General features: G+C 46.0%; 1 protein-coding gene across 1 annotated transcript in view; it reads left to right on the forward strand.

Annotated features, from left to right (window-relative positions):
• LOC138979834 (E3 ubiquitin-protein ligase UBR5-like) overlaps window positions 1-21,829 on the forward strand; it is a gene marked incomplete in the record, with an annotated part of 271,386 nt that overhangs the window by 164,627 nt on the left and 84,930 nt on the right. The window contains 6 exon segments of the mRNA XM_070352585.1: window positions 4,278-4,444; window positions 12,834-13,017; window positions 13,780-13,941; window positions 18,630-18,759; window positions 19,236-19,364; window positions 20,233-20,379. Coding sequence (XP_070208686.1) covers window positions 4,278-4,444; window positions 12,834-13,017; window positions 13,780-13,941; window positions 18,630-18,759; window positions 19,236-19,364; window positions 20,233-20,379 — 919 coding nt within the window.

Raw genomic sequence — 21,829 nt, forward strand, 5'->3', positions numbered from 1 at the left:
GGAGGTGTCATGTTTAAAAGAAGAGAGGATCTATTGTAAGGGAGGTGTCATGTTTAAAAGAAGAGAGGATCTAAGGGAGGTGTCATGTTTAAAAGAAGAGAGGATCTAAGGGAGGCATCATGTTTAAAAGAAGAGAGGATCTAAGGGAGGCGTCATGGTTAAAAGAAGAGAGGATCTAAGGGAGGTGTCATGTTTAAAAGAAGAATCTATTCTAAGGGAGGTGTCATGTTTAAAAGAAGAGAGGATCTAAGGGAGGCGTCATGTTTAAAAGAAGAGAGGATCTAAGGGAGGTGTCATGTTTAAAAGAAGAGAGGATCTAAGGGAGGTGTCATGTTTAAAAGAAGAGAGGATCTAAGGGAGGTGTCATGTTTAAAAGAAGAGAGGATCTAAGGGAGGTGTCATGTTTAAAAGAAGAGAGGATCTAAGGGAGGGGTCATGTTTAAAAGAAGAGAGGATCTAAGGGAGGTGTCATGTTTAAAAGAAGAGAGGATCTAAGGGAGGTGTCATGTTTAAAAGAAGAGAGGATCTAAGGGAGGTGTCATGTTTAAAAGAAGAGAGGATCTAAGGGAGGCGTCATGTTTAAAAGAAGAGAGGATCTAAGGGAGGCGTCATGTTTAAAAGAAGAGAGGATCTAAGGGAGGCGTCATGTTTAAAAGAAGAGAGGATCTAAGGGAGGTGTCATGTTTAAAAGAAGAGAGGATCTAAGGGAGGTGTCATGTTTAAAAGAAGAGAGGATCTAAGGGAGGTGTCATGTTTAAAAGAAGAGAGGATCTAAGGGAGGTGTCATGGTTAAAAGAAGTGAGGATCTAAGGGAGGTGTCATGTTTAAAATTCCAAAAACAGATAGACTGCCAACGTCCCAAAATTCAGAATCAAAAAACAAGAATGGTAGGTAAATGTAGCTGTTACGTTGACCTACCATTATGTAGCTGTTACGTTGACCTACCATTATGTAGCTGTTACGTTGACCTACCATTATGTAGCTGTTACGTTGACCTACCATTATGTAGCTGTTACGTTGACCTACCATTATGTAGCTGTTACGTTGACCTACCATTATGTAGCTGTTACGTTGACCTACCATTATGTAACTGTTACCTTGACCTACCATTATGTAGCTGTTACCTTGACCTACCATTATGTAGCTGTTACCTTGACCTACCATTATGTAGCTGTTACCTTGACCTACCATTATGTAACTGTTACCTTGACCTACCATTATGTAGCTGTTACCTTGACCTACCATTATGTAGCTGTTACGTTGACCTACCATTATGTAGCTGTTACCTTGACCTACCATTATGTAGCTGTTACGTTGACCTACCATTATGTAGCTGTTACGTTGACCTACCATTATGTAGCTGTTACGTTGACCTACCATTATGTAGCTGTTACCTTGACCTACCATTATGTAGCTGTTACCTTCAGACATGGGATTCTTGCGTAAAATTACGGAATTCCGTAAATTTTTATGCTCCAGGGATCATTCTTGAGATTCGTGCAAATCCGCTGAGAAAATTTGGGGGTATATGTAGGTATAGACCCAAGTTTTTCGGCCGGTCCGCTGATCGCGATGCTCCATTCCATACTATTCTTGAACGGTTGGTTCCTAAAACGGTCAGACTGTTGCTGGTCGATCCGTATGGGAACGCGCTCTGTGTCTTTGTCTCCTACAGTCACCGTTTCAACGTAGCTATCGGGGATTCAGTATAAGCATACCGTATGAGAATGATTCGGCGCCATTTTTACATCGCTTCGAGCCACTTGCCAAAATGATGAGGAAGCTAAAGCGAGACGAAACCGTTCTATCCCGGGAAATTGACCAGCAGAAGTACAAGAAAAATCTCTGGAGATTCGACTGGCTCGATGAAGTTGTATCATTGAGCTGGAAATACGAGAAAGGCTAGAAGACACAAGACGTGAAACTGAAAGTTGGCGATGCTTTTGCTAAAATCAACTTGCCGGGAAAAGCTCAGTGCACTTTGTGCAACGATGTTAATGTTATCAACTACGGTTCCAATGGAAAGACTGCCCTCAAAAGCCACTTGAAAAGCAACAAGCACCTGACTATCCTGAAAACCCAGTCGTGTAATCAGTCACTGGGGTCGTTTGGCACCGACAAGGTAAGAACATTGAAACCACACCGTCACACGCCACCACCCCCCCCCCCCCATCCCTGCCTCTCTCTCTCTCTCTCTCTCTCTCTCTCTCTCTCTCTCTCTCTCTCTCTCTCTCTCTCTCTCTCTCTCTCTCTCTCTCTCTCTTTCTCTTTCTCCTTATTTTGAGTCGTAGCGTAAAATTAATTTGAGAAACATGGGAAGGAAGAGAAAGGGAGGGGGTGGGGGGGGGGGGGGGCTATGATTAAGCTGAAATATGCATTTCAGGGCCATTTTTGTGTGTCTAAAACACTAAAAACCTTCAGCTTCTGGGGGCTTTGCCCCCAGACCCCGACCAGGGGCGTTGCCCCTGGACCCTACTGGGGGCCTTCTGCGGCCCCCAGACCCCCACCTTTTTTTTTCCTTAATTATCACTTTTTATGAATCCCATGTCTGTACCTTGACCTACCATTATGTAGCTGTTACCTTGACCTACCATTATGTAGCTGTTACCTTGACCTACCATTATGTAGCTGTTACCTTGACCTACCATTATGTAGCTGTTACCTTGACCTACCATTATGTAACTGTTACCTTGACCTACCATTATGTAACTGTTACCTTGACCTACCATTATGTAACTGTTACCTTGACCTACCATTATGTAACTGTTACCTTGACCTACCATTATGTAACTGTTACCTTGACCTACCATTCTTGTTTTTTGATTCTGTCATGTTTAAGAGAAGAGAAGAATTAATAGGCACAAGGTGTGTTTAATGATAAGTGGATAAAAGGCATGTGGTGTGGTTTTGAAAAAATAAAATCTTAAAAAAATGGTGTGATTAAGAGAAGAGAGGATCTAAAGGAAGTGGTGTGCTTAAAGCCTGTTCTTAATATACAGTATTTTAGGTGCTTTGAACACCATAGAATCATTGTGCTGTGTGATTTTGTTCTCATCACCCTCTTCCTTGAAATAAACGTTTTTCGGAAATAACTGTTGGGATTTACAAGCGTTGTGGTAGAGTTGCGCCCCTTACCTCGGACAAACAGGAAACACGTGGTCGACCAGTTCAAACCAACGATCGCAGCGAGTACTGAATTCGATATGTATGGTATGCAGTGTCTGCTCGATATAACCCCATGCACACATGCACACGATTTGTCCCAGCAATGCCAGATCGTTTGCCCTGAGCGATAGCCGACAGCGTTTTTTGTCTGAGGTCTCATGAGTTTTGCTTGAGATCAAGGTCACTGCAGCATGGGAAACTGACACCCGTGCTTAGTGATCACTGCAGGCCATGAAGTGAATCGTTGCTCCGATGTGCAGATTTTCGTAAGAAAAGGACGTCATATCAGTTGGACACTGCATAACATACACATCGTAGTCAGTTATTAGCTGCGATCGCTAGTTTTAACAGGTCGACCACGTATTTCCTGTTTGTCCGAGTTAAGGGGCGCAACTCTTTCACAGCATTTGCAAATCCTGACACAGTTATTTCTGAACATTGTCTATTAACTGTTCATTTCCAATGTGATTTATTAACATGTTATTTTTGTGAAACTTTTTCACGCTGTTTTTTTTTCAGAATATAGTTTTTTTGGCATCAGTGCCGTCGTTGGAAAATACTCATCTTCTAGACTGACTATTCTTTTTTCAATTTTTTTTTTCATTTTCACCAGAAATGTTGTCTCTGTGCAATAATAAAGTGCAGAGAGAGTTTCTATGAATTACCAAGGAATGATTTTAGAAATTGTTTTATCAAAGTACAAAAACTTGCCTTTTTGTTCGAACATTTATTTTGTGTGTATGATATCTACCCAGCAAACAAAATCTGTTCATGAATATAAAGAAATTGCTGTTATTTGCTGTAGGACCTGTTTTAAGTAAAATAAACCCTACTTCAAAATTCAATGTATTTTTTCCAACAACTCTTTTTTTCTCAAACGTCACAAACAAAAACATCATTTCTGACCCATAAATCGTTCAGATATCACTTAGGAATAAACACTTTTTCGCTGAGTTTATTTTAATCAAGGATTTTGAAGAAAAAGTTGAAAAGCTTGCCAAAAAAACTAATCTGAATTTCCGTGTCATCTCTGCCGCTAAGAGAAAAAGAGGATCTAAGGGAAGCAGTGTGTTTAAGAGAAGAGATAATCTAAGGGAAGTGGTGTGTTCCAGATGCTGGATGCCCTGCTGACGACCATCATCCGTGAGATGCAGAACGAGGTGTTGCCGGGGCGCCAGGAGGAGGCCAGAATAGTTGCACGTCGCTTCGTGCGCTCCGTTGCCAGAGTCTATGTTGTCCTCAATGTGGAAATGACCCCTTCCACCATCAAGAAAAGATGGTGAGATGGCTGTTATTGAGATTTGAAGGAAGGATTTTATAGCTTAAGAAATGTCAAATTAGTCTTTGAATGGGGAAATCTATGTATTTAAAGCATGGCTTCTTCTGTGTGTCTTACACTAACGCATACTAAGTATAAAACGTACTACAGTGGAACCTCCCACAACGACCCGTCCTAAAAACAACACCGTTTGCCAACCAAATTTCACGGAACGGATATCTTTCACTCTGTAACTAACCTCGGAATGGTGACGCCCTCCAATAAAAGGTCAAGAATGACTGACCTTTTTGACTCACCTGATGATCTCCCGACATGATCCCAGTTTAATTGACCCTCGGCAAATTTTTGGGTCACAGCAGGGTCATGTTCGATTCATAAAAACTTAACGTTGAAGTTATCTCAGGTGTTTTTGATGCTTGACCTTTGATACCACTGCTATAGCACTGCTATGATTTGATGATCGCCCGACTTGACCCCAGTTTAGTTGACCCTCGTCAAATTTTGGGGTCACAGTGGGGTCGTGTTCAATTCATAAAAACTTAATGTTGACATTAGCTCAGGTGTTTTTAAAGCTTGTGCTTTGAAACTTTGCACACTTTAAAGGTTTTATAATCTGCCGACTTGACCCCAGTTTGGTTGACCCTCATCAAATTTTGGGGTCACAGCTGGGTCATGCTTATAAAATCTTTAAGTTAAGGTTTTCTGAGATATTTTGAGAGCAAAAGCCTACAAATTTCACACAATTGTAGGTGTTGATAATCAGCAGACATGGCCAAAATTTAGTTTTATTTGTCAAATTTCAGAGTCACAGCATGAAAATGTTTGCTGGAGAAGATTTTCACCACTGAAAATATCCATTGAGCTATCAAGAAAATAAGTTCTGAGCTCATCAAGCACCCCCCGCGGGTTAGGGGGAGTCCCATATTGGTTGGGATGATAAAGAATTTACCCAATGCTCTCCAGCATGTCGTAAGAGGCGACTAATGGATTCTGTTTCTCCTTTTACCCTTGTTAAGTGTTTCTTGTATAGAATATAGTCAATTTTTGTAAAGATTTTAGTCAAGCAGTATGTAAGAAATGTTAAGTCCTTTGTACTGGAAACTTGCATTCTCCCAGTAAGGTAATATATTGTACTACGTTGCAAGCCCCTGGAGCAAATTTTTGATTAGTGCTTTTGTGAACAAGAAACAATTGACAAGTGGCTCTATCCCATCTCCCCCCTTCCCCCGTCGCGATATAACCTTCATGGTTGAAAACGACGTTAAACACCAAATAAATAAAGAAAGAAAGCTCATCAAGCTATGATGTTGGGGGGGGGGGGGGGAGGGGGGGAGTCCACTGTAATGGGACATGCGAAGGCGAGTCCTGTAAGCATTTGCTTTTCTTGTTACGACATGCGAAGGCGAGTCCTGTAAGCATTTGCTTTTCTTGTTACAAGTTCATAATCATATTAGTTATTCTTGTCAAAGTTCATAATGATATGCCCCTGATTAAATTACATATCTTACCCAACTCACATATAGCAATTAACCCTAGTTCAGTGCTGGTAACGCTGTACGCGTCCCCTTGGTAACAAGGAAGGCGCCTCTAAAAAAAGAGTGACATGAGACCCGTAAGGGTGTCTAAGCCAGCCCGGAAACGAGGCTGCCTTCCGTATGCGCGCGCATACACCGCCATATGCAATTCATTCCAAAGCTCAGCGCCAGTGAGACTGGTCGCATTTGATGTACGCTCCGGCTGTTTCAGCCGTTTTGACTTAGTCTTTTGACTTTGTTGTTCCTCTTGGTATCTTCTTGCATCTGGACTTCTCTACTACTGTTGAGGTGAGGTCGTTCTTGTTTATTCTTGATTTTGGCAGCGTTGTTGGCCGCATTTTGGACTTGCAAAATTTTTCCAAAATTTTTTCGTGAGTCTTTGTTGTGTCATGGCCGACAATGCCAAGAAGAGGTGTACGCCTAAAAAGGTAGCTGCTGCGCCCACTTCTTCTAAAGAATCTTCTAGGAAGACTAAACAATCCGTTTCTGGTGAAGATACTCTTGCAAAAAAATCTTTTGATGTGTTTGTTGATTTGCCCGCTAAGCCGGTAGACAAGACAGCGGCCATTTTGTCGGCTAAGCCGGTTGACAAGACCGCTCACGTGAATAAACCTGCTAAGGGGGATTCTCCCCCTGTGGTGCCTGGGTTGGCATCCGCTGATGTTGCTGCTTTGTTGTTATCTCTTAGTTCGCAGGTGTCTACTTTAGCGGCCGAAATTACTTCGACGAGAGCGGAGCTTCGTTCTCTTCCCTCGGGGGTGGCTGGCGTCTCTTCGCTTGCCAGCGTTCGCTCGTCTCCTGCCACTACAGTCACGAGGGCGGAGGTGCATGCCTCTCAGGATGAGGAGATTGTGCCGTGTCCGCTTTTGGGTTCGCATTCCAGCGTTCCGTCTCGTACACAAGGTATGTCTGCTGAGTTAGTAACCGGGTTTTCCGGCCAAAACTCGGCACGCGGTCAGGAGCGAGTAGCCTCAGGCGCATGGCGGCCGGGCGAAAGTTCTTATCTCTCGGCTGACTCAACCCGCTTTGGCGGCCTTTCAGTGGGGAGTAAGAGCCCTGGTGCGCGTAAGGAAGTTCCACTGCACTCTGCTCAGTCTGGGGACGGGGGCGAGTGTGTGTGGCTTCCGATCCCGCCCTCTGGGCGGGGGGTAGACAGTAAAGCTGGTTCTCTGCTTGACGATGGTAGTCAGTACGGGGATCAGCTTCCGGATTGCACAGAGGTGCAAGACGACTGTTTTGATGACGATGCTTCCGGACAGGCGGAGGGCATTGGTTTCAATTTGCCGCTTAAGCTGTCATCGGCTGTGGCCCTGGCTGCTGCTACGGCATCTAAGTATTTTGAGGAAGCAGTGGTGGAGTGTAACTCTCAGTTGGTACCTCCACCTTCTGCTCTGGGAGACTTTCGGAGTGCTAAGGACGCTAGGTGTTCGCTCCGTTTCCGTGAGTCTCCTGCGGTGGCGTTTGAGATGGCTACGGTCTTGGCGACTTCGCGCTATCAGAAGCTGTCTCAGTCCTCTATGGTGCCGCTGTTGTCACAGCATGGGGTTGCCCCTGATTCGGCTTTGCCGTACCTGGCTCAGGCAGGGCGGCAGGTTCCTGGTTCTGCTGTTCGGAACTTCAAACTTGCTTCTCGGCCTATCAGCTTGGTTGAGTCTTTTTCGTTGCCTAGGGCCGTGCTTCCGGTGACTCCGGAACTGGCCTCCTTGAGAGAGGATGGGTATAGCAAAGACAGATCGGTCCCCTATTCAGAAGCTTCCCTGTTGTCTTTGGAAGAAACAGGGAGATCTCTCCTGGAACTAGCCTCGGTTTCAGAATCGCTTCAGCGATCATTGTCACGGTCTATTGCTACCTCTCTGGAACCTTTTGAATTCCGCTTTGATGCCTCGGCGGAGGATGTGACGACTCTTTTGGCTACTTTGGGCAAAGTCACGCAGGAACAAATGCATTTGTCAGCCAGGCTTTACACACATGCGGTTCTCTCCCGCAGAGCGGCCTTTCTTGCTGGCTCCAGGATCAGGGATAAAGGTACGATAGAGACTCTCAGACTTTCTCCGTTTACGGAAGGGTCTCTTTTGGGTCGGGCGTCGTTTGACGCGCTGGAAAAAGAGACTCATGACGCTCGGGACTTGGCTATTGCTCGTATCGCGCATCAGGGTTTTTCTAAGTCGCAGAGCAAGCCACAGACTCAGGGCAAGACGCAGACTCCTTCCTTTGGGGGAGGCAAGGCGCAGAGTCAGAGCTCCTCTTCACGAGGCAGGGGGCGTGGTGCCCCTTATCAGAAGAGGGGTTCATTTGGTGGTTCTCGGGGGTCGGGGCGTAAGCCCAACCCCCAATGATGTCTTCCCGAGCTTATGATCCCGTTGGCCCCCACCTTTGTGGTGGCGGGCGGCCCCTCCAGGGCCATCGCTACCTGGACACATTTGGTGTCCAGCGAGTGGATCGTGGGGATAATTCGTTCGGGATTTCGTCTTCTTTGGGCAGAGGGAAAGGCGCCTCTGTCCAGAATTCCGCCGCCTTTTCGGTTCCCGAGAGACCTGGAAGCCAAGGCAGCCGTACAGGGAGAAGTGGCATCCCTTCTGTTGAACTTGAAAGGGGCTATCGAGGAGGTGCTCGATCAGGGGTCTCCGGGTTTTTACGGGAGACTGTTTGTGGTCCCCAAGGCTTCGGGGACATGGAGACCTGTCCTAGACTTGTCGACTTTGAACAAGTTCCTGCGTGTGGTGAAATTCACCATGGAGACTCCGGCCTCAGTGAGAGAGGCTTTGCGGCCAGGAGACTGGGTCACGTCTGTGGATCTGACCGACGCTTATTTTCATGTGCTCATGCACCCGTCAGACAAGAAATGGCTTCGGTTCCGTTGGGGGGAGAACATTTTCCAGTTTCGAGCGCTCCCGTTCGGTCTTTCGCTCGCCCCCTGGATTTTTACGATGGTCATTCGTCAACTCTGTGCCCTCGTGAGGCAGGAGGGGGTGCGTCTGAGAGCCTATTTGGACGACTGGCTGATTTTACATCAGGACCAGGTTCTTTGCAGCAGGCACACACAGAGAGTGCTCAGTCTGGCATTACAGCTCGGATTCACGGTCAATCGGGTGAAGTCGGAGTTGGATCCGTCACAGGATTTCTCGTATCTGGGGATGCAGTTCAATACTCTGGATTGGTCGGTTCGCCCGTCGCAAAAGAGAGTAGACAAGTTACTGGCATCTATCCGCTCTCTTTACGGAGAGAATCTGTCCACGGCCCGGGAGTTGTACTCTCTGTTGGGTCAGATGGAGTCCATGGCGCCTCTTGTTCCTCTAGGCAGAGTGCACAAACGGCCGTTTCAGGCAGCTCTGCAGGCGCTATGGGACCAAACTTCGCAAGACTGGAATGCTCAGATCGAGTTGGGGTCTTGGTTCAGCCGGACCACAAGTGTTTGGCTTCTCCCCTGGGTGTCGCAGGGTGTGCCTATTGTTCCTCCTCCTCCTCAGAACTTTCTGTTCACGGACGTTTCCCTGTCGGGCTGGGGTGCTCATCTTGCAGATCAGACGGCGTCGGGTGTGTGGAACGTCAGTCAGGCCTCTTGGCACATAAACGTTCTGGAGCTAGAGGCAGTAGCACTGGGCCTTCGGGCGTTTCTTCCTCTTTTGGAAGACAGTCATGTCAAGGTTCACACCGACAACATGACTGTGCAGTGTGGCGGCTTACTTAAACCGTCAAGGGGGCACTCGCTCTCAGGTTCTGTCGGACAGCGCGTGTCGCTTGCTGACATGGTGCAGTTTACACAACATTCTCCTGTCAGCGGTCTATCTGAAAGGCACTCTCAATGTCTTGGCCGATGCTCTCAGCAGAGGGAGCAAGATCTTACACTCGGAGTGGACTCTCTCCCACCAGGCTCTGGAGCGCCTTTGGGCGCAAGTAAGCAAGCCTCCCATCGACTTGTTTGCGACGAGATACTCGACTCGTCTCCCTCTTTTCGTGTCTCCGTTTCCCGACCCTCAAGCTTGGGGGGTCAATGCTCTGGAGATGGACTGGACAAATCTGCAGGCTTATGCATTCCCACCGTTTTGCCTTCTCGGCAAGGTGATAAGAAAAGCAGAACTGGAAGGGCCGGCGTTGGTATTGGTGGCCCCTCTTTGGCCCAGCCAGCATTGGTATCCCGATCTGGTTCGCATGGCGGTTCGTCCGCCCATTCCTCTCGGGGTTCGAAAGGGCGATCTGTTGCAGCCCAGGTCGGGCATTCCGCACCAGAATCCTCAGGCCTTGCAGCTACACGGATGGATTCTGTCCGAGTCTCTCTGCTCCATGCGGGTGCCACAGCTTCGACTTTGAAATTGGTTCAGCAGGCACACAGGGATTCGACCAAGTCGGTGTATGCTTCGCATTGGTCTTCCTGGTCCAAATGGTGTTCAGAGAACGGCGTCGATCCTCTGGCTCCGAGATCGATGCACGTAGCTAATCATTTATCCTGGTTGGCAGAACGGGGAGGTTCTCCTTCCTCTTTGCGCGTAAGAAGGTCAGCTATTTCCTCTACGCTTAGACAACTTGGCCATAAAATCACTTTAAGTGGCGTGATAGCGAGTGTAATCAAGGGCGCTTCTCTTGATTTAGCTCGGTCAAAGGTACAGCTCCCGGCATGGGACCTGTTTTTAGTTCTTCGTTTTTTGGCTTCGGATGATTTTGAACCTCTTCATTTAGCCAGTTTGGCTAACCTTACGAAGAAAACTTTATTTCTTGTTTTGCTCGCGACTGCTAGGCGCGGCAGCGAAGTACACGCTCTCTCGGGTTTGGCAAAAGATATTGCCTGAGAGAAGGATGGATCTTTTACTTTGAAATTTCGTCCGGATTTTTTAGCTAAAAACCAAAAACCTGGTCAGTCATCTCCTTGTATTCATGTTCCCCCCTTGAGCAGCGTTCTGGCTCCGGGGGATCCTGATGTTTGTAATTGTCCGGTAAGGGCCCTCAGCAGCTACCTGGCTAGGACTCTACCGATTCGCTCAAAAACTCAAAAGTTGTTGTTCATCTCACTCAACACGGTGAGAGGGAAGGATATTTCGAAGATCACTCTGATTAAATGGGTTTCAAGCACCATTAGGCAGGCTTACATTTGGTGGCAGAGCCAGTCTGGCGATGTCAGAGCCGTGTTGCCTCATACTTCGTCCCGGACACATGAAGCGAGAGCTTAGGCGTCTTCCTTAGCGGTTCTTCGTTCTGGACGCCTCTCTGAAGTTCTTGCGGCTGCATACTGGCGGTCGGAAGACATTTTCATTAACTTTTACCTGAGGGATGTAGCCTCAAGTCATCAGGACGGCAGTTCAGCTTTGCCGTGGCTGCAGGGCAGGTTCTACATTCTTAACTTGGTGAGTACCCGCCACCTATAGTAGCAATCTGCTATATGTGAGTTGGGTAAGATATGTAATTTAATCAAAAATTTTAGTAATAAATTTTCATTTGATTAATATACTTACCCAACTCACATCGTTTATTCCCTCCCGCCTCCCCGCTGTGGTGGGTGTTTGGGTCTAAAAAAGGAGTGAGTTGGGCTTCGCTTTAGAATGAATTGCATATGGCGGTGTATGCGCGCGCATACGGAAGGCAGCCTCGTTTCCGGGCTGGCTTAGACACCCTTACGGGTCTCATGTCACTCTTTTTTTAGAGGCGCCTTCCTTGTTACCAAGGGGATGCGTACAGCGTTACCAGCACTGAACTAGGGTTAATTGCTATATGTGAGTTGGGTAAGTATATTAATCAAATGAAAATTTATTACTAAAATTTTTGATTAGTCACGCATCGGGGCCGACATGTGTGGTAGTCAGTCGTGCGTGCAAATCAAGTGGCCTGCAGCTGCCCACATCTCACCTTTTGCTTTCAGTAGAATGAGATAATAATATATGAGAGCGTGGATGCTGCTCTTCTTACAGACCCGCCAGCATTCTTTTTGATGTGTTTGTGTACGTATTCTGTGATTGTGTGCTTACCAACGTTGACATGGCGACTCCAACAACAAAATGGACACTTTTGAAGCTAGAAGATGGCATTATAATCATAAGGAGAAGCAACAATGGTTAGACTCCGATTGCAATCGCACAAAGTCTGGGAGTGGGAAAATCCCAGATTTAATCAATAATCAACAGGTGGGGAAAATCCCAGATTCAATCAATAATCAACAGGTGGGGAAAATCCCAGATTCAATCAATAATCAACAGGTGGGGAAAATGGAAGAAGATGTGACAAAAAACATTCCGAAAAGAGGAAAAGAGCATTTTGGGAAGTGAACGATAAAAGTTTGGGACGGGTTTGTTCACAGTATTCTTACTTTGGTGGTGCTTTAACACTTTGTACCCCACCTATGTTGACCAAATTTATTTTAGCCGAGACCAGCTGTGCTGCATCAGGTCACTCAGAATTGTAAATGTTTTGAAAAATGTACCATATCGTCTTCAGTCTCGGTGTCTTCATCAAAATCAGCTTCATGTTCGATCATGTTCAGCTCATCTCCTTCGTCACTATCGTAGTTCATAAGAAGCTCAGCAACTTCATCACCCGTAAAGGTTCGCTGCATCGCCATTGTGAAATAAACTTTCCTTTCGAACTCCATAAACTTTGAACAAAGCAACAGTGTAGCATCTGTGTAGCAACTGTTTATCAACACACTGGAATGCAGGCGTTAGATCGACGTTACAGGAAGCGACTGAAGCTAACAGTCTGAGCAGAATGGGAATATGTGCCGAATGAGAGCAGATGCAATGTAGTGACTGTGTGACTATATCCGTACCTGGTCAGATAGAGCCATATGAGTGGGTACGGATCTATTCGTACCTGGGAGACAATGAGTCAAGCACAGCGTTGACCCATGTTAACTGTTGCTTTCCCTCCAGCAGTGCCAGCTTTCCTGTGTGCCAGCCAATCATCAAGTGTCGCCGAGCCTTTCAGGCCCTGGTCCCCATAGCGATAGAGGAACTGTGTCACACGGCCAGCTCTCTCATCATTCCTGTCAGGCTGGGCGTGGCTCGACCCACTGCCCCCTTCTCCCTGGTCTCCGCCAACGTGGAAGCTGTCCAGGTAAACATCTCTTTACTTAACACAATGTTTTACACTTTGGCCGGTCTCCAATAGCATCAGCTGCTGAAGAGACGATAAACAATAATAACCATCACACTTTGGCCTGCCACTAATGGGTAGTGGTAAACTTGTTGTTTTTCGGCATGTGTCAGAGTAGCCATATTGGATGTATCCTTGTCCAGGCAAGATCTAAACAGAAAAGGATGTGCTTGGTTCTGGTAGAATGTAGTGTAAACTAGACTTGCAATGTTCTCGCTTTTGACTCCCCTGAGTGATCAGGAGTCTTATGAATGAGCAGTGTTAGCCTGTCCTGGCCGGCCGGCCATAGACAAAAAACTTAACGTTGAGTTAATCTTGGATGTTTATGAAGCTAGAGCTTTGAAACTTTGCACACTTTTAGGGTTTTATGATCTGACATGACCCTAGTTTGGTTTATCCTCATCAAATGTTGGGGTTACAGCCGGGTCATGTTCGGTTCATAAAAACTTAACATTGAGGATTTCACTGATGTTTTTTAAGCTAATACCACCAAATTTCACACACTTGTAGGTTTTGATGATCTTCAGACATGACACACATTTTGCTGGTTTTCATCAAATTTGAAGATCACAGCATGAAAATGTTTGCTGGAGAAGATCTATCACTACTGAAAAGTGTACAAAGGCAAGTGTCAGTGGGCAGAGTGCAAAACTTTCAGATAAATACATGAGGATGCGTGTGGATAGCACAGGAAGTGATTATTGAGATGTTCTTTTTCTTCAGGGAAGTGAGGAAGTGTTTGCAATGGACCCTTTGCCTCCCCGTCCAGCATCAGTGGACAGTTCTCGTGACAACATGTCTCTGCTGCCACGCAGCCCTCCCCACCCCCATCCCCTGGTCCCTGCACATCAGGATGACGAAGATGCTGAGGGAGTAGTCCATGAGGTGGGTGACACTGGCACTGGTTAATGCCTCCCCTTTTTACCCCTCAAACTGCCCTACACTTGTCTTTTCTGTCTACCCTTCTTTACCCCTCAAACTGCCCTATACCTGTCCTCTCTGTCTACCCTCCTTTATCCCTCTCACTGCCCAACATATATCCTCTGTCTACCCTTTATCCCTCGCATTGCCCTTCACCTGTGCTCTCTGTCTACCCTCCTTTATCTCGCACATTGCCCTACACCTGTCCTCTATGTCTACCCTCCTTTATCCCTCACACCCCCCTACACCTGTCCTTTCTGTCTACCCTCCTTTATCCCTCACACTGCCCTACACCTATCCTCTCTGTCTACCCTCCTTTATCTCGCACATTGCCCTACACCTATCCTCTCTGTCTACCCTCCTTATTCCTCACACTGCACCACATCTGTCCTCTATGTCTACCCTCCTTTATCCCTCACATTGCACCACATCTGTCCTCTATGTCTACCCTCCTTTATCCCTCACACCCCCCTACACCTGTCCTTTCTGTCTACCCTCCTTTATCCCTCACACTGCCCTACACCTGTCCTCTCTGTCTACCCTCCTTTATCCCTCACACTGCCCTACACCTATCCTCTCTGTCTACCCACCTTTATCCCTCACATTGCCCTACACCTATTCTCTCTGTCTACCCTCCTTTATCCCTCACACTGCCCTGCACCTGTCCTCTCTGTCTACCCTCCTTTATCCCTCACACTGCCCTACACCTATCCTCTCTGTCTACCCTCCTTTATCCCTCACACTGCCCTACACCTATCCTTTCTGTCTACCCTCCTTTATCCCTCACATTGCCCTACACATATCCTCTCTGTCTACCCACCTTTATCCCTCACATTGCCCTACACCTATTCTCTCTGTCTACCCTCCTTTATCCCTCACACTGCCCTACACCTATCCTCTCTGTCTACACTCCTTTATCCCTCACACTGCCCTACACATATCCTCTCTGTCTACCCTCCTTTATCCCTCACATTGCCCTACACCTATCCTTTCTGTCTACCCTCCTTTATCCCTCACACTGCCCTACACCTATCCTCTCTGTCTACCCTCCTTTATTCCTCACACTGCCCTACTCCTATCCTCTCTGTCTACCCACCTTTATCCCTCACATTGCCCTACACCTATCCTCTCTGTCTACCCACCTTTATCCCTCACATTGCCCTACACCTATTCTCTCTGTCTACCCTCCTTTATCCCTCACACTGCCCCGCACCTGTCCTCTCTGTCTACTCACCTTTATCCCTCACACTGCCCTACACCTATCCTCTCTGTCTACCCTCCTTTATCCCTCACACTGCCCTACACCTGTCCTCTCTGTCTACCCTCCTTTATTCCTCACATTGCCCTACACATATCCTCTCTGTCTACCCTCCTTTATCCCTCACATTGCCCTACACCTGTCCTCTCTGTCTACCCTCTTTTATCCCTCACACTGCCCTACACCTATCCTCTCTGTCTACCCACCTTTATCCCTCACACTGCCCTACACCTATCCTCTCTGTCTACCCACCTTTATCTCTCACACTGCCCTACACCTGTCCTCTCTGTCTACCCTCCTTTATCCCTCACACTGCCCTACACCTATCCTCTCTGTCTACCCTCCTTTATCCCTCACATTGCCCTACACCTATCCTCTCTGTCTACCCTCCTTTATCCCTCATATTGCCCTACACCTGTCCTCTCTGTCTACCCACCTTTATCCCTCACACTGCTCTACATCTATCCTCTCTGTCTACCCTCCTTTATCCCTCACACTGCCCTGCACCTGTCCTCTCTGTTCACCCTCCTTTATCCCTCACATTGCCCTACACCTGTCCTCTCTGTCTACCCTCCTTTATCCCTCACACTGCCCCGCACCTGTCCTCTCTGTCTACCCTCCTTTATCCCTCACACTGCCCTACACCTGTCCTCTCTGTCTACCCTCCTTTATCCCTCACACTGCCCTACACCTGTCCTCTCTGTCTACCCTCCTTTATTCCTCACACTGCCCTACACCTGTCCTCTCTGTCTACCCTCCTTTATCCCTCACACTGCCCTACACCTGTCCTCTCTGTCTACCCTCCTTTATCCCTCACACTGCCCTACACCTATTCTCTCTGTCTACCCTCCTTTATCCCTCGCATTGCACCACATCTGTCCTCTATGTCTACCCTCCTTTATCCCTCACACTGCCCTACACCTATCCTCTCTGTCTACCCACCTTTATCCCTCGCACTGCCCTACACCTGTCCTCTCTGTCTACCCTCCTTTATCCCTCACACTGCCCTACACCTATCCTCTCTGTCTACCCTCCTTTATCCCTCACACTGCCCTACACCTGTCCTCTCTGTCTACCCTCCTTTATCCCTCGCACTGCCCTACACCTGTCCTCTCTGTCTACCCACCTTTATCCCTCACACTGCCCTACACCTGTCCTCTCTGTCTACCCACCTTTATCCCTCGCACTGCCCTACACCTATCCTCTCTGTCTACCCTCCTTTATCCCTCACACTGCCCTACACCTGTCCTCTCTGTCTACCCTCCTTTATCCCTCACACTGCCCTACACCTGTCCTCTCTGTCTACCCTCCTTTATCCCTCGCACTGCCCTACACCTATCCTCTCTGTCTACCCTCCTTAATCCTCACACCGCCCTACACCTGGCCTCTCTGTCTACCCTCCTTAACCCTCACACTGCCCTACACATATCCTCTCTGTCTACCCTCCTTAACCCTCACACTGCCCTACATCTGTTCTCTCTGTCTACCCTCCTTTATCCCTCGCACTGCCCTACACCTATCCTCTCTGTCTACCCTCCTTAACGCTCACACTGCCCTACACCTATCCTCTCTGTCTACCCTCCTTAACCCTCACACTGCCCTACATCTGTTCTCTCTGTCTACCCTCCTTTATCCCTCACACTGCCCTGAACAGTTCATTTTCATGTTGATTCTGTTTGGGAAGGGGGTCGGTGTTTTTACCTTTTCATGTCTCTTGGATTTGATTCATATGTTTATTTGCCTTTTTTAAGTATGAGTTTTTTTAAAGGGGTATAAGAACTAAAAACAAACTTAAATCACCCCAAGAGCTATTATACAGTTCCTGAGTTCGGGTTTGGGTAGGAATTATGTCACCACACACCAGGAATACCTTAAAATTAGTGTTTGAACGCTGAGTTATTCAAATTTGAAAGGGCTGTTTTTAGTTTATGCTTCAACACTGGGATTTCCTGACTCTTTCCTTTGTTTTTCTGATTTTCGTCTTACTTTTCATCTCGGAGAGGAGCCCGCAATGCACACGCTGTTGCTGGAGGTACAGATTTGAACTCGCCGAAAGAGCTACCGAGTTCAGTTTGGGGTTTGAATTGATGACACCACACTCAAGGAATGTCTTTGATTTAGAGTTTGAACGTTCTATTATTCAAATCGAAATAATGTTTTAGCTTGTCTTTTGAGACATTGTATTGGACAGTGTCAGGCATGGGAATTGTCCGCCGAACAGCGTATTCCGCCGAATTTTTTTTTGTTCTGCCGAAAAAGCAAAAGTGTCCGCCGAAAAAATAAAGGGGGGAGGCACACAAAAAAAGCACCGGTTACTTTTGCCTTTGCGCAAAAGTCCGCGAAAGCTTTCCGTACTTTGTTCACGCACTGCTACCGCCCGCCTCAGTTACTTGAACTTTTATGTTTGAAAGTAAACCAGATTGCACAGATTGTGTTACAAGTTACATTTTCCTGTTTGTCTCAACAGATAAATTTTTTTAACAAATGTAAACCATATAATACATGTATATATTTTTTTTCTTCAAAAAAGTAAAAATTGGTACTAAAAACTCTGATTCTAAAAAGAGAATTTAATGGCAAACTTGGAGGTCAGATGACACCAGATTGCACCATCTGGGTTCTTTGGAGAAATTTTTTTCCGGGGGGGGGCATGCCCCCAGACTTCCCTAGTAAGGCTAGGCGCTTCGCGCCGTTGACTTGACGCTTTGCGTCTTCAGTTATAAATGTTCAGCCTTTTTTACAATTTTCAATTCCCATGCCTGAGTGTCTTCTCACATTGCGTATTGCGTTATAGGCCCTTACAGATTTGAATGCCTGAATCCAACTGTTTTTATCTGTCTAGGCTAGTACCAGCACTGAATAAAAATGTGACAATGAACAGAGGTCAGGACTGCTTGACACAGTAGTGTCCAGTTCACCAGAAACATTTCCCAAAATGGCTCCTCAGATAGTACACTTTAATGTTTCGTCATGGTGTGTCCTTTTCTGCTGCCTTTTCATTTGTGTGTATTCAGGTACCTGTCAGGGTGAGACATGTCAGCCTGACGTGTTTTTGTTGTTTTGGTTTGCCTGTGTTGCTTCTTTCCTGTGTGTCAGCATCGCTGCTTTGCTTGGTGCGTTTCATCACCCATGATAGAAACGCTGGAGATGTGGTGCTGACAGTTGTGTTGTTTTGGTTTGCCTGTGTTGCTTCTTTCCTGTGTGTCAGCATCGCTGCTTTGCTTGGTGCGTTTCATCACCCATGATAGAAACGCTGGAGATGTGGTGCTGATAGTTGTGTTGTTTTGGTTTGCCTGTGTTGCTTCCTTCCAGTGTGTCAGTGTGTTTGGTATGTTTCATCACCCATGATAGAAACGCTGGAGATGTGGTGCTGACAGTTGTGTTGTTTGGACAGGGTGAAGGCGGAGAGGCCATGCCAGTTGATGATGACCACTCAGACCGTGAAGACCGTCAGTCAGAGCACTCGGACCATGACAATGACCCTGAAAATGACCGGGAGGCTCCTCCTGCTGATAATGACGACGGTATTCACTTTTTGTCTTGTCTCTCTTTCTCTTACAAATGCATATTATGATAATGAACAGTATCTAAAAACTTCGATTCAGAAATGTCACTCTTTCAAGACAGTTTTGCAGTACTGGTGAGCTGAGGGAAAAGCATATATATATGAAATCATACATCATACATCATTTTTGACTCCCCTGAATGATCAGGAGAGTCAAATAGAAATGAACAGTGTTAGGCTGTCCGGGTGTGGGTCTTAAAAGGGAGGTAGTCTTCTATGGGGGGGGGGGGGGGGGGGGGTGTCCACCATTATAATTTAGTAAGTGTAATGGGACATGACGAAGGGGAGTCGAATAAAGCATTTGCTTTTCTTATTTCTTTCTTTGTTTTAATTTGTGTATAATTGATCCAACTGAATTGTTGTAGGGGTAGTTGATGATGTATGTTTTGAGCAGCAAGGTGCATTGTGGGGCTAACTGTGGGTGTTATTGTGCAGGTCCCAGTGACATGGACCTCGACCTCCTGGCTGAATCGGAGAGTGACAGCGAGAGCAGCCACAGCAACCAGGACAACGTCAGTATCCAGCGGAGCGCTGTCACTGCAGCGACAGCTGGCTCTGATGCAGGTGACAATCTTCCTTATGCTCTTTTCTCACCTATCATTAGCCTCTAATGTTATATTTGGACATGATGCCAGTGCATGTTTTTGAGTCACTTGAGAAAAAGTGACTCTATGTAATTGGTCAGTGTTAGTCTGTCCGGCCGGCCGGCCGGCCGGCCGGCCGGCGTAGACACCACCTTAACGTTGGACTTTTCTCGGAAACTATCAAAGCGATCGGGCTCATATTTTGTTTAGTCGTGACCTCCAATGACCTCTACACTTTAACGATGGTTTCGTTGACCTTTGACCTTTTTCAAGGTCACAGGTCAGCGTCAAAGGAAAAATTAGACATTTTATATCTTTGACAAAGTTCATCGGATGTGATTGAAACTTTGTAGGATTATTCTTTACATCAAAGTATTTACATCTGTAGCCTTTTACGAACGTTATCAGAAAAACAAGGGAGATAACTAGCCTTTTCTGTTCGGCAACACACAACTTAACGTTGGGCTTTTCTCGGAAACTATAAAAGTGACCGGGCTCAAATTTTATGTGAACGTGACTCATTGTGTTGTGAATAGCAATTTCTTCCTGTCCATCTGATGCCTCATATAATATTCAGAACTGCGAAAGTGACTCGATCGAGCGTTTGCTCTTCTTGTTATTGTTCTTCTGATAAATTTATATTTGGATTAGATGCCAGTGTGTTTGTATTGTCCTCTGATCATGTTATTTGGATGTGACACTGGTATATATATTCATGTGGTCTTCTGGTTACACAGGTTTATAAGATCCTTTACATTCTGATTTCTGGAAGTTCTGACATAACTCTGGTCCCTTGTCATGTGGTGACAATGTTGAATGCCCTGACACTACTGTTTTTGGGGGCACAGGTTTGGGAAGCCTGGCACACTTCTCCGAAGACTCTGGAGAGTCGTCCAATCAGGAAGAAGATTACAACAGTGAGAACGATGAAAGTGAGGAGCATGATGACGAGTATGTTTATATGGATGAACAGCTGGAGAGACGATCCACTGCAGGTCAGGATAGCCAACAGTTCTGGTGCTCTTTTTGATTTAGTCAATACCATGCCTAGTGATGTTTGTTATACCTTCTCATGACAGAATGATTTATAGCTAACGCTTTTGAATAAACCTTGTAGGATTTTGTGTAAGGTCCCAAGCACATGATCTTACAAGCCCCAAACCACCATAACCTTCAGTCGACGCGCGGTGATATATGGGTCGTTTTAAAAAAATGTCGCCAAATGGGTCCAATTTTTTTCGAAAAAAGGAAGTTTCTAAAATCGTTACTTTAAGTGTGTGGAATCTGCATTCATTTATTTGTTTAAAACTGAAGTAAGCCATCTTAACCTCTTCACTGCCACAGTATAACAGCATTTTGGTATTGCTGTGTGCCAGGGCAAAATTTCGCTTTCTTCGGTAGGTTCACTAATCTGTTCACTGCTCGATCATTTATTGAGATATCTCTTAGATCTTTGGCATGTGTTTTGCTTATACCCTTGGCTATTATAGGATGACATGATCATTGGACTTTGTTTGTGATTGTTATAGTAAAAATTGATATAATGACCATTTTTGTCAAAAATTACAGTTTCCGGACTTACACACACACACATTGCAGCACGTAAAACCACACAAAACACTGCTAAAACTGGTGTCAAACATCAGGTACTCACATTACAGCCCATAAAAGTATTCTTCTGTGTGGTAATCCATAAATCACTTCTTGTAGAGCTTCCAGAACACTGTATCGCTTGAAAACAGGTCTACGAGTTGAGGTCCGACTTTCGGGCGCCATTGTGAATGGCGGCTGAATGCTATAGTCGGTTCTACAGTTATAACACAGTTTTCAACACGTGGAAGTAACTTATCCGAACGGTCTATGGGAAAGAACTGTGTTTAGAACCCCTACAAGTACTTGGACAGTGGTTACCTCCCATTTAGTTTTCAGAAATGTCCTGAAATGTTGTTGACACAAATCCCAGGTATGAGATACGGTTATGGGCGTATGACAAACCGAAAATGACCACGTATTACATACGGGGTGGGCAGTGAAGGGGTTAACGACGAGTATTACGAAAAATATCTTCAAAATGCGAGAGCTACTGTTCACGCGTTTCTAAAAAAATTTCGTATGCGTGAACACTATGTCTGCAATTAGCGTATATTCCGCGTATTACTTGACACAGTCTCCATTTCTGTGGCTGCATGTTGCCCCTGAATGTAGTTGAATATAAATTGTCAAATAAGCATATCTTTTCTTTAAAATGTCCCCCCATTTTTTTACTGCCTTGAACTTGACTCTCTCCAGAAACATGGGACGCATTCTTACAATAAAAAAACAATCGTCATCTCCGGGATGAATGGAGAAGAAATAAAAGACAATTGAAAGCCAGAAGAAAAAAGTAAAAAGAGACAGGCAAATAATTGTCTACTGCTGTCAAAGACGCTTTTATATTTGAAGCAA

This window comes from Littorina saxatilis, linkage group LG11 (assembly GCF_037325665.1).
Source record: "Littorina saxatilis isolate snail1 linkage group LG11, US_GU_Lsax_2.0, whole genome shotgun sequence".
NCBI classification, from domain to species: domain Eukaryota; kingdom Metazoa; phylum Mollusca; class Gastropoda; order Littorinimorpha; family Littorinidae; genus Littorina; species Littorina saxatilis.